We start from the raw sequence: 13,032 nt of genomic DNA, 5'->3' as shown, positions 1-13,032 counted from the left end.
ACCTTACCCTCCTTTTTCTCTTCCTCCTCCTTCCTCTTCTCTTCTCATCCTGCTTGTTTCTGCTCCTCCTCTCTCTAATCCTCTGTAGTAGCAGTAGCAGTAGTAGTGCCACGTTTCATAAATGTTACCCTACTACATGTAGTTTCCTCCTCTTTTCTCTTTCTCACTGAGCTTCATCTAATCTGTAAACTGCGGTTTAGCTCAGTTTGTGAGATTACCCCTGTCTGAGGAAAATATTTGTATGACTAAAGCTGCAGGCTGCCCTCCTGAAGCAGCCTCGACACCTGCTGCTCCATCACACACGGACGGCCTCCTCAGTTGTTGTTCACGATGCCGTTTGTAGTACTACTACACAGCCAACACACACCACAGTCCTCTCAGTCCTCCCTTGTCCTGTGTAAATCCACTACACCTGGCATTGTGCCTGCACCACTGTATAGAGCCAATCCTCTTTCATCCACAGATTACCGACCATTAAATCCTCCCCCCTTATTGTGCGATGGATTGAACCTTTGTTCCCAGATGTAGCGGCATGACTGACCTGTTCTTAATATCATAATTTTATTAGATAAATGAAGTCAATAAAAGCATCAGTATCTTAACACGTAACAGTAAGGCATAATGTATTTCATGAGACGCCTTTTAATATGGTTGGTATGCAGATTAGTTGTAGTGTTTGCCAGAAGGGAAACTACCTCCATCTGCGTCTGTCACTAAGGGACTGTCTGGGGTCATACTTGTTTGAAATGCTTGCGGTTGTAACCTTGATTTTGTTTTTGTTTTTGTTTTTTTTGCGTAGCAGTCCACTACAAACACATAGCTTCTGTTTTTCAGCTTAATGTGTGTTTATAGGATTATCTGACTTGTTTGTCGACTGAACTGTTCTCTTTTTGTGTTTGTTGTTTTCCTTTTGGTATTTGACTTAATATATATTTGGGTGCAGGAGATAATTCATGATATATTATTGATTTAGAAAATACCATAAATGCAGTGTGTCTGCATTTCTGGTATTAACAATGAGAAGTGAGCATGTTAACTAGAGCTAGTCCAGTAAAACAGCTGCTCTGATGTATTGGCTGATCTATTGAATTTGGCATAAAGATAGTAGACAATACACAGCAGGAAATGATGGTACAGAAATTCCAAAGAAATATTTGAGGTAAATTATTCATTTTCTTCTTTGTTATATTTTTCACTGTGCAGCGCTTACAGGCAGCAAACATCTAACACGCCCTGCTGCTTTATGTTGCATTGCATCACTGTACCTTACTCGGTGGAGGGTGGTTGCAGAGTATTGTGTGATGCTGACCGCGATGCTGACCCATCTCCTCTTTTTTTTTTATTGTTGTTGTTCAGGAGTTTGCTGCACTGACCAAGGAGCTGAACGCCTGCAGGGAGCAGCTGCTGGAGAAGGAGGAGGAGATCTCTGAGCTGAAAGCCGAGAGGAACAACACCAGGGTGAGGGCAGCTTCCGAACACATCCAGAAACATTTACTGAACTCTTTACACTGCCACCAGTCAATCTCACCTAAGATGGTTAACCTGGCATTGTATGCCACTGAGTGAACAAGGCAGTTGTTTGAGGCATTCAGAAGTTTCAGGGCAAAGAAAGCCGACATCATAACTGTTTTGACATTTTCATCCAGAAATGAAGCTTACGGTGACACTTGTTTTTTCCAAATTCAACCCTGTAAATTTGCATCCCACAAGGTTCAAAACCCAGAACCCTTCCCCAGAATTTTCATGTCGGCTGCAGAAAACAAAATCCTGCTGCACACGGCGATAGACAGCATCCTGAGGAAGCTTAAGCTATCTGGTGGGTACGGTTTTAAGGCCAGACTGTGGAAGCACTGAAGCAACCATGCACACTGTCTGTTTCCAATGCCCAGGCATACCTCATTAGCTCCCCACATTTTGCCTGAACATTTTTCCGCTTACTTCACATGGATGGCTGCTCAACAGTAAAACTAAGTCCAAATGGCACTGATGCCCTGCAGTGTCCAGTTCAAAGTATTTTGGAAAAATAAATAAATAAATAAAACAACTAAAGACATTAGCAGATCATCCCAATTCTGTGGGACTGAAGTCCTGTATCTTCAATGACAAATACTTCCTTTTTAAAGCAGTAAGCACACTCTGCTGTTGACAGATAAGACTCTGTTTTCCATCCCAGTGCTGATTAAATGTGGATTTGCAGTCTTGCTCTATCTTTCTCTGGGTGGAGGCACAGGATTTTAGCACAACAGTGACTTGAAAAGGAGGAAGGGAGGGAGGTGAGGTGCAAGAAACAGGGACAGACAGAAGTCATTTTCACTCTCTCACTTTATTATCACCTCAAATCCTCCGATGGGCAATTACCAAGCAAACTTTAATCAAGCTTGGTTTTGTCACTGGTAGGTTTTTACAGTTCATAATTAAATCTTCAAAGGCATGTGCAGGCAGTCAGTGGACTGGGGAGATGATAACAGATGTGATGACAGTGGAAAGACAAGTTAAGTTTATTGGTTGTTTGGGATAAGCATCGCAACCCAGTGACATGCATGTGAATTCATAGGCTCAAATGGTGCAGAGACATGACGGGACAGAAGAAAGAGAGCAACAGATAAAGGATGGAAATATTTGCTGAATGGGATTAGACTGTGGCTGTGGTCAGCTTCTTATCCCGAAGTCGTTACTGAAGGCAAACATTCATTTTCTGATTGATTCAGCTGTGGGCATTTGTTTAAGTGTGCAGGGGTATGAATGTGGACATGATGGCTGCTGGTTAGGCTCTCTAACAGCTGTATCAGACAGACAAGAGAAGAGACAGCACTCTGTCTGCTTTCAGCTACAGTAGAGGTCTGCGCCGGGTCTTTATTCAGCCCAGGATCCACATTCTCGTGCAGGATTTCCAACTGTTGGCGTCCCCTCCTGCAGAGAGATTTTGATCACTTCTGCCTGCTAAAATGTTTTCTGCTGAAAATTGTCATGTGGGGAAAATTAAACACGTGATTTTTGCTTTCGCAATTGCAGCAATCTGTCCCTAGCTGTCCCTATGAGATACACACCAGAGCTCAGTCTTCATGCTATTAGATTTTTAGATTTCCATTATGGATGGGGAATTTTCCTTTCCTTTTTTTTTTTTTTTACTTTTTTGGGATCTTAAATGGAGGAAATTGGTTTACTGGATACATCTACAGAAAGTGTGTGGCATTAAAGTAAAAATATCCTGCAAATACATCCCCAACATTAATATTCTGTAAGATCCCAAACCGAGTCTTTGACTGTGTGACACAGCTCTTACCTTTAATTTAATGCCTGCTATAACTCGTCCTTGGCACAATAATCAAGAGAGAAGGTGTATGAAAGGCATTAAAATCATTAATTTGATGGTTAAATTGAGAAAAACAAATTAGCAGCTCCAACTGTGTATTTCTGGTAGCTGACCTGTGAATGACGCTAGTGATGCTTCTTGTGTTGAGATGAATATATACGAGAACAAACACTGAAACAACGGTGCTGCCTGTTGCTCTCATCTTCATCTTTGTCTCTGTGCGGTTTTCTTACATCAAATTCTTCGCAGTTTTCTTGAATAATTAAATAGTGTGTATTTCTTAGTAAGAACAGCAGGGCTTTGTTTAAAAAAGAGATAGCAGTGGTGACTTGATTTCCTAACCGGTGGTTAACCACAGAATACATTCAATCCAGCTGCAGCTTGTTGTGCAGCCTCAGTGAGGGATGTTTAGACTAGTGAGGCGAAGTTATGTCAGCGATGAAGCCAGTGAGGTTTTTCCTCGGAAAGAATGGGAAGATCATTTTGAGCTGGAACTTCACCCTCTAACAAGATCATCATCTTGGGGCTATAATATCATGTCCTTGGACGACTTTCCGAGACTGATTGAAGTGTTGAAATCTGCATCACCACGAAACTGCTGCAGTGTGTCTGTGATCCAGCACACGATACAGAATCCCTCTTGCAGACAGTTTGAAGGGTTGCAGTCGCTGCATTAGGCTTTTATGCAGGTTGTTGTATTATACTATTAGTTTTAGGTTGATAGTCTATTTCACCCCTTTACTTTCACCTTTAATTGAATATGATCATATGTGGTGATAGTAAAACACACACAGCTACAGACCCTCTAATGTGTATTTGTTTATTTAGTCATTTCTGCATTTATGTCAGTATTTTTTCCAAGTACTGAGAGAGCAAACAATGCATTTTACACATGCGTCATCAGGCTTTCTTCTCCTTCAACAAGCCTTAAGAAGCACTTATCCTTTCATATAATTATTTTAAAATCTGATAAGTGCACAATATTCTTTGAATTGTTTCATATGGTTTCATTATAAAATGAAAATGAAATGGATCTGAAGCTGAGTTCCTTTGTGCTCAGGCCCCGCTGTCATTTTGGGTTCCTCCACATGATGCCTTGATAATAACTGTGATTTCTCCCATGTGCATCCTCAGCTACTGCTGGAACATCTGGAGTGCCTGGTGTCCAGACATGAGCGGTCACTTCGTATGACAGTGGTGAAGCGGCAGGCTCAGTCCCCGTCGGGAGTGTCCAGTGAAGTTGAAGTCCTCAAAGCACTGAAATCCTTGTTTGAACACCATAAAGCCCTAGATGAGAAAGTAAGTCTGACTCCATTAGCACATCATTTTACCATCAAGCTGTCTGCCTAAGCAGTATGTACAGAGAGTATTAAGAATCATTGTGTTAGCTTTTTTTTTTTATTGTAGCTGCTTTTCTGTACATTTACATCATTATAACTAAGGTTCTAATATAACTAAGGTTCTAAAGGTTGCAATTAAAATTTTCTGTCTCTTAAACTGCACAGATTTCCCTGCATGTCACTTCTCTGATATTGTAAAGGTTGATCAACACCTCATCTTTTGAGATCCTCATTCATAAAGTTAGTAAAAAACATTTTTTTTTTACATTTTGTGTTCATCCAAACTAATTCGCATTTAGGTGTAATCATATCGAATCACAGACATAGTGACATATTTTCTATTTGTTAAGTATAAATTGTGTATTGTTGTCTTTATAAAATGATGGATTGAACAGCTAACACCAACTGAAGCAAACACTGCTGCAGTGTCGTTTGTGTTTTCCTGGTATCATTTGTTGGTTTTTGCCTCCACATGTCCCATCCAGTGTTTCTCCTGCCTCCTCACAGCCTCCTAATTTATGACCTTAGCCCCCTGATGTCACCACCGCCCCTGTAATCCATTCAGCCTCTCCTCTAAAAGCCATTATTTATAAAGCATGTCCAATGGAAAGGAAATAAAACCTGTCTTGTTCAGCTGGGGGGCCATCCCGACCCAGACCCCAGCTAGCTTCTAATCCAGGATCAGCCTCCTCTGAGATCTGGCATCCTATTGGGCCACAGCAGCCATGGTGCACAGTCACCGTGCGGTGCAAGTAATTGCTCCATCACAGCCACAACAACCCTGGAAGAGGACAAGCATTCTCTGAGTTTCTCCGAGCTCACAGACGAAGAGTGGAGCGTAGGAGGGGAATCTCCTCCCAGCAACTAGTGCTTTAAAAGCAATAAAAGCCTCATAACGCTGCTTTGAAGCCACTGCAAAGTGTTATTGTGTGGCTAAGGGAGGAAAGAGGACAGTTCTTTCTGCAGCAGCAGTGAGACCTTTTTCTGCTGCGTTAACCCTTGATTTCCTAGATTGGAATTTAAACTTAGAATAAAAAACAAAAGTGTATTTTTCTGCCAGGTCATTTGTTATTGTGTGAATCCATCTGAGAGCACATGCAGAAACCTGCACATGTTAAGATCATGGTTCAGCGGATAGGAGATTTACAGGCAAGTGATGATATGTGTTTGGTTGGTTTTTGGTTTTCAGGTAAGAGAGAGACTACGGGTGTCACTGGAGAGGGTGTCCGCCTTGGAGGAGGAGCTCACAGCAGCCAATCAGGAGGTAAGGGCTGCAACCCAGATCAACAGGTGCACGCAAAAGAAGAAGGAAAGAGAATAGAAGTTTAAAAAAAAAGGAACAGTAACTGTTCAAGACAGTTACTGTTTTTAAAGGTCTTCAAAACTAATAAACAACATTAAAAGGCAGTACAGCACATACTGTAGAAGCCTGTACATTCAGACTTGTGTGGAGAAACATGCACTGCTTGTTTATGTGGTTGCAAATCCAGCACATACCGATGCGATGATGTGTCCTGAAATGTGTCCAGATTTGTGTCCTGAATTATGCATCAACACCCAGAAACAACCACAGCACCTCTGCAGACACCACTCGCCCTCCTCTTTACAGGGAATAGCACAAAATAACACTGTACGCATGAGTGGCCGAGGCACAGCTCTGACAGAAGAGTGGTCACTCTTTCTATTGTGGCCTAACTCCTTCTCAACCTCCTGGCTCAGGCTGGCAGCAGCACCAGAGCAGCTCTCACACTGCAGATGGTCTTGTTCCAGCTGAGAAAAACCCTCAGGCTGGCACTTCACAGCCTGTCAGACATGCCAGTCTGACACTCAGGCCTAGAATAAAAGTCGGTAAGGAGAAGAAAGGAGGGAGGAAGGAGGGGGGAGTGAGGAGCAGAGGGGGAAAGGGGGAGAGGCTGGGAGGTGTGCAGAGTGGGTGGACGGACACACAGACATTGATATCTGAAGAGGAGAGGGGAAGAAGGGCAAAAAGAGCAAAGAGAGGCAGAATATAGAAATAGAGATGGCAGGTGGGAAATGTGTGTGTGTGTGTGTGTGTGTGTGTGTGTTAATGAGATTGCAGGGGAGTATTTGGTCAGGCACATCTGATGAGGTGTGGAGACAAGAGCATGAAGGAGGTAAAAACACAGAGTGAGGCTCACCAGACAAACTGTAATGATGTGTTTGGGTGGTAAGTAGATGTTTGTGGTCTGAATCGAAGGTTGGGAGGTGTGGGATCTGGGCAGAGAGAGACAGGAGAGAGTGGGGAAAAAAAAAGAAGTAAACAGTTAAAAAATAATGTGACAGGCAGCTGGTTACCAAAGCGATCCCTCATTTTTCTTTTTACAGCTTTTGGACAGAGTCTGCTTTTTAATTAAACTGTTGAAAATTCTTCAGAGTGCTTTGCACTCTGAAGAATTTTCTCACATCACACAGCCAAGGTTAGAAAGACCATACAGTACGTCTGCAAGGCATTCCCTCGTAAATGGTTAACGCCACACACTTGTCAGCGCGGCGGACAGATGAGTGATTGGACCACGAGGCGATGGAAGAGGCTGTTAAACCGACTTTGCCAAATAGAAATGTCCACACTTCAGAGGCTCCAGGGAGGTGGGCAGAGCTGTGAGCCAGCAAATAGGTAATTGATTTAGGATGGAGGCCTGGTATGAGTCCCTTCTCCCTGCAGGGGTTTAGACAACACAGCCATGCCTGATGAAATCGGCAGCCTCTGACCTTTATGCAGTCACAGGTGTTTTTTGGCCACACACTGATAACTGCTGCTGATTGCAATTTGGGGCAAACTACAATGTAGAATGTGTTGGAATCTCTCTCCATTTCTATACGTTATTTCTCAATAACAGAAAATATTTAGTTTATCTCTCAGATTTTTTTCCCAATACTTTATCTATATCCTGATTGGTGCCCAGATGTATGTGACGTCACCTTTTCCTGACTCAATCCAAGCCATTGTTCCTGTAAGACCCAGGCGTAAACCTTTTTAGAACAGAATCTGATTAAATGGCACAGAATGCAGAAAATTCTTGAGACAAATTTGTGTCTGTTGGGAAAAGGTTAAAATCACCACACTGGTAGAATCTTTTTTCAGTTGTTTCAAGAAAACAAGTCTTTTATGGCTCCACAGAAAGCGGTTTAGTAGCATGGAGGAGGTCTGCCTTGGGACCAGTCAAGTCCACAATAAGTAAGATCGAGGACTTTATCAGAGGAAGCATGTTGCTTTTTTATACTGCCTGCTCTAATCCTCACGCCTTTGCCAAAGAAATCCCAAGGCAAATTTAGACGCACAAAACTGATGCCCTTTTCACCTGTGTGTTTGTGTGTGTGTGCGCTCACATATGCATTTGCTCCAAAGCACGTGATTGATTGTAATTTAAGCGCATTGCACCAGAGACTTGCATGCCCCCAGCTCTCACCTTGACAACATCAATCTTTTATTCTCCAAGAAACCCCCTCCCGCCCCCCTCCTCTCCTCATCACATTTGTCCAATCTCTCCTTCATCACATGACTTCAGTCAGTCCTCTCAACACAGAAGTACCAAAGAAAGATAAGGAAATCGTGATGCTGTGGCCCAAATTGTGCCTCTTCTTTTCCATCAGATGTGTGCCTTTGATGAGAGGTACATCAGCAACATCAAAAAGAAATGATAGGCACTGTCTTCATTTTGCATCTGGCAAACTTGTCCTTTCTGTAATTTCAGTGCCGGAGATGCATCTGTAATGCTCCATTCATCATTTGTTGTGCCTTTATGTCAGGGGTGGTGTTAGTGTTTGATCTCTGAGCTGGAGAAATTACAGACAGTCTCAGAATAATGATACAGAAACATACGGAGGCATAATTATGCCCTCGTTAAAAGTAATGAACAGAGACGCTCTGGATTCAGTGTGCAACAGTGAAGAAGAAGCCAAGCTGTTGTTTCAGGCTGCGGAGTTACAGTCCAGTCTTAATGTGAGGTGAACCTGTCCATCATGGATGTATCTGAGTTTAAACCTGATCATGTCAAAGTCTGTTGGGAGCGTTGTTTCTTTTATCGACAGTCGTGTCGTTGACTGGCCTCAGGCCTCCTTCACTCTTTCAATCACAGCAAATATCTGCCGCTGAGAGAGGCACAGATTTTCAAGCAAGACCCCAAGACCCAAACAAAGATCATCATCCAGCAACTGTATTACAACTGGTTTTGAAGCTGTGTGGATATTGTAGTGTGTGTGTGTGATTTATCAAAATAACAGATACAAAGGTTGTATGGAAAGAAAATCCAGATTTGAGAGTGATGAAACACAAGCTGTCAGACAGTGATATCAGATTCAAAGAAACCCACAGGTTATCCACACTTATTGCAAGAGAAAACAAAAGAAAATGGTAAAATTATTTTTACTCTCTGTTTTAAAAGGCCATCATGATCATTGTTTGTGTAAGTTACTTTTCACTTTTACGAGGAGGAAGTTTCACAAGAAGATGACGTTTTTGTTCGGTCACTTTTAATAGTTTGTGTGTTGCAAATTACTGTCTCACTCCCACAAGTTTCAGGTTCTGGAAAGTCTTGTTTTAGAACACGAGACTCCGCAAAGTCTCAGGGGTTTCAGATTTTTTATGAGAGACAAGTAGCAGCCAAGCACATTATCTGCCTTTCTCTTCCCTGTCGTGAGGAGAGTGATAATCACATGGTGTCTGTCAAGGCAAGAACCTAATTATTGTTGTTACCGGTCACCTCTGTGACAGGATTATGACTTTAGGACAGTTGTTTAAGGTTGTGAAACGAGGCAGAACATGATAATTACAGTGATTGTATCAGCACTAGCATGTTTCCAGCTTCATGTTAACTAAAGTCAGGTTCCAGAAATTCCTGCTGAGAGGGACATACTGGTTTATACTGGTATTGCATAAGAAGGAAACATGGCTGTTTAGCTGAGGGCTGAAGCTATGTACAACACTGAAGGCTTCAAGAGGTTTGACTAATGTAGCAAGGCCACACTGAAGGAAAAGCAGTGATACATATTAAACCAGCTTAGAGTCTGATGAGAGTTTGTTTTTCATCCATCGTTAACAGATCGTGGCCTTACGTGAACAGAATGCCCATATCCAGAGGAAAGTGGCGTCTGGAGAGGGAGGAGAGGACATACTGGAGGGAAGTGAAGCTCAACAGAAGGTCCACGGCAAGGTGAGCAGCCTTGATAAAATATGGAAACATTTTAAATTGTGTGTTTTGGTTAAGATTTCAGCACGCTGTGAAAAAGCATGCTGTACACAATGAGTCTGAACTGCTATCATGTACATTTCTTGTGGTACAGTGACTGACAACCACTAACCTTGAAGTGAGACCGAGGGCTAGTTATTCAATGTCACTGCAGTCAGAGGGATTGACAGAGCAGCGGCTGCAGTCGAGGGGAATGACAGCGCTGATATGCAGATTGCTCTTCTTCTTGGAAGCACAATCCTCTCCACCCGATTCACACGTGTCCCCTGGTTGTCAGTAATGTAATAGGTGGAAAGAGGTCAGTGAAAGGGCATGAAGAAGTCAGAGAGAGAGAGGTGGGAAGAAAGTGCAGCTCTTGAAGTGCTTGTTGACCCATGGTGCTCTCAGACCTTTAGCAGAGACCTGGATCTGCCTGGTAACCACTCAAATCACTCTCACAGATGGGGCTTGTAGCTTCACCATTTTAATTTTTCATTCAGTAAATATGAAGCATTTATGCATTAGTTTCATTACCCATCACTCCCAGAACAGATAATACTGATAATAAAAATTTTACGCAGAAAATAAAGTAACTTTCCTGCATTTTTTAAAAATTTACACCATGTCAGCAGGATGACAAGACAGCTTGGTAACATTCATGCATTTTTCCAAGATGGTTTCCCCTGCTGTTAGTTTTATTGTGATGTAGTATATATTTTGTGATAGTCACACAAAATGCTACACAAAAGGTCAGTTCAACAAAATTACATGAAGAAAAGAAAGTATTGATATTCTTTTTTCTTTTCTTTGTTCTTTATTCTATGTAAAATTTACAAAACCACACTGTAAAACTACAAGATAGTAACTATAGCTGTTAAATAAATCTTTCTGAAATTCAATAAAAGTGAAAATAAAAATAAAAAACAAATGTGAAGTAGCATAAGATGTTGAGGACTCAAGTGAAGTATAAATACCTCAAAATTGTGCTTTAGTTTTGTACTCGAGCAAAACTTTTGCATGATTGTACTCGAGCATTTACCATACCAGATTTTACTGCATAGTTTGCCTTAAATTGTGACACAGCTGACATTTATCTAATTATTATTAGTTCAAATTAGCCTTAAGAGAGGCCACACAGCATTTCACTACATGTTTTTTGTGTGTGTGACAAATAAAACCCTTGAAGTACTGTGAAGGTTAATTGCATTTTGTTGTGGTGTTCACACGGTTAATAAATTACATTTAAAAAAGGTCAAAAAATTGCTTGCCAAATAAATAAATAAATAAATAAATAAATAAATAAATAAATAAATAAACTAATAAATAAAATTCAAAGGGGCTATTCCTTTTGGTAGAAATTAGTCCTAATATATTTGTGGTAAAACCCAATTGCTGATAAATTTTGTAGGTGTAATTTCTCCCTACCCCCTTTTCAAAAGGCCATGTAGATGCCCAACTAAACTCTTACAGGCTGAATAAACTGTGGCTCATTTAAACTTTCTCAGTCCTAAAAAAGCAGGTGTGTTAGTGTTATAAGGCTGTAAAATGACCACAATAATGGGAGCCACAGTCATATCATGTATTATCTGTGGGACAGTTGAGAGACTGTGTAATAAAGTAGAGCTAAATCCTTAAAGTCTGTCCCTTTATGAGAGCGGCCTGGTGCTGGGGTGCTGGTATTAAAATCAGTTGTGTGATTCACCCGAGCAGGGTCCTGTTCCCTTCTTGGGTGAATCCTTGATCACAGGCTGTTGGCGGAGAAGCCCAATTAGGTTTGTCCTCACAGATGGATGGTCAAGGACGGGCAGCTGGGCCTGATACAACAGAGACGCAGAGAAAGATGGAGAATGGAGAGATTGCAGGAGCACTGTCTTTCCTTACACCTGCTTTTAAATAAAAATACATTTTAATATAAAGAACAGTTAGATTGAGGGCTCTCAGAGGGACCGTGTTACTTAGCGGTGACAGTAAAGTTGTTTTCTGATGTTATTCTTGGCTCTGAACCTGTGTGTGAGTTGGATCTCTCTGGCTTCCCCCTCATTAATCTACCTCATGTAGAGACCCAGGGAGCTTTCAATTTTGATCATTTCCTGCTTTCAAAGCCCAGATTTCTGTTTCAGTAATAGGAAGGTTCCATTTATTTAACCTTTGAGCACCAGTGAGGTCATAGAACTAGAAGAAAGTGGTGTGAAGGACTTTTTTTAATTTTCTTATTGTTTTTATGTGCTGCAATTGTCCTGGACTAAATGCTTCAAATATGCCAAAAAAGGCCTCAAAATGTCATAAAAAAAAACATCATAGAATAGTAAGGCTTCAAAATATCCTAAAAAAAGGTCATACTTTAGTAAGACCTCAAAATGTCATAAAATGGTCATAGTATAGTAAGGCGTCAAAATTGGCCAAAAAAAGTCAAAACATTTTTTGACCTCAAAATGTCATAAAAAACGTCATAGTATAGTATGGCGGTTTTTTTTTCAGCCAAAAAAAGTCAAAAATTTTTTTGACCACAAAAAGTCATAAAAACGTCATAGTATAGTAAGGCATCAAAATCGGACAAAAAAAGTCAAAAATTTTTTTGACCACAAAATCCGCCGAAAAAAGTAAAACAAAATTTTGACCTCAAAATGTCATAAAAAAAACGTCATAGTATAGTAAGGCGTCAAAATCAGCCAAAAAAAATCAAAAATTTTTTTGGCCTCAAAATGTCATAAAAATGGTCATAGTATAGTAAGGCGTCAAAATCGGACAAAAAAAGTCAAAAAAAATTTTGAACTCAAAATATCATAAAAAACGTCATAGTATAGTAAGGCGTCAAAATCGGACAAAAAAAGTCAAAAAAAATTTTGACCTCAAAATGTCATAAAAAATGTCATAGTATAGTATGGCGTTTTTTTTGGCCAAAAAAAGTCGAAATTTTTTTCGACCTCAAAATGTCATAAAAAACGTCATAGTATAGTATGGCGTTTTTTTCGGCCAAAAAAAGTCAAAAATTTTTTCGACCTCAAAATGTCATAAAAAACGTCATAGTATAGTAAGGCGTCAAAATCGGTGAAAAAAAGTCAAAAATTTTTTTGACCTCAAAATGTCATAAAAAACGTCATAGTATAGTAAGGCGTTTTTTTCGGCCAAAAAAAGTCAAAATTTTTTTCCACCTCAAAATGTCATAAAAATCGTCATAGTATAGTAAGGCGTT

At 40.7% G+C, this 13,032-nt stretch overlaps 1 protein-coding gene across 1 annotated transcript in view; it reads left to right on the top strand.

The window, feature by feature from the left end:
• The window catches only part of ppfia2 (PTPRF interacting protein alpha 2), a 150,799-nt gene that overhangs the window by 82,159 nt on the left and 55,608 nt on the right, over positions 1-13,032 (top strand). The window contains exons 2-5 of the mRNA XM_041030199.1: positions 1,357-1,458; positions 4,448-4,612; positions 5,843-5,917; positions 9,714-9,824. Coding sequence (XP_040886133.1) covers positions 1,357-1,458; positions 4,448-4,612; positions 5,843-5,917; positions 9,714-9,824 — 453 coding nt within the window. The remainder of the gene's footprint in view (positions 1-1,356; positions 1,459-4,447; positions 4,613-5,842; positions 5,918-9,713; positions 9,825-13,032) is intronic.

This window comes from Toxotes jaculatrix, chromosome 22 (genome assembly GCF_017976425.1).
Source record: "Toxotes jaculatrix isolate fToxJac2 chromosome 22, fToxJac2.pri, whole genome shotgun sequence".
Lineage (NCBI taxonomy): Eukaryota > Metazoa > Chordata > Actinopteri > Toxotidae > Toxotes > Toxotes jaculatrix.
The sequence above is the reverse complement of the archived record's forward strand: the minus strand, read 5'-3'. Positions and strand labels throughout refer to the sequence as shown.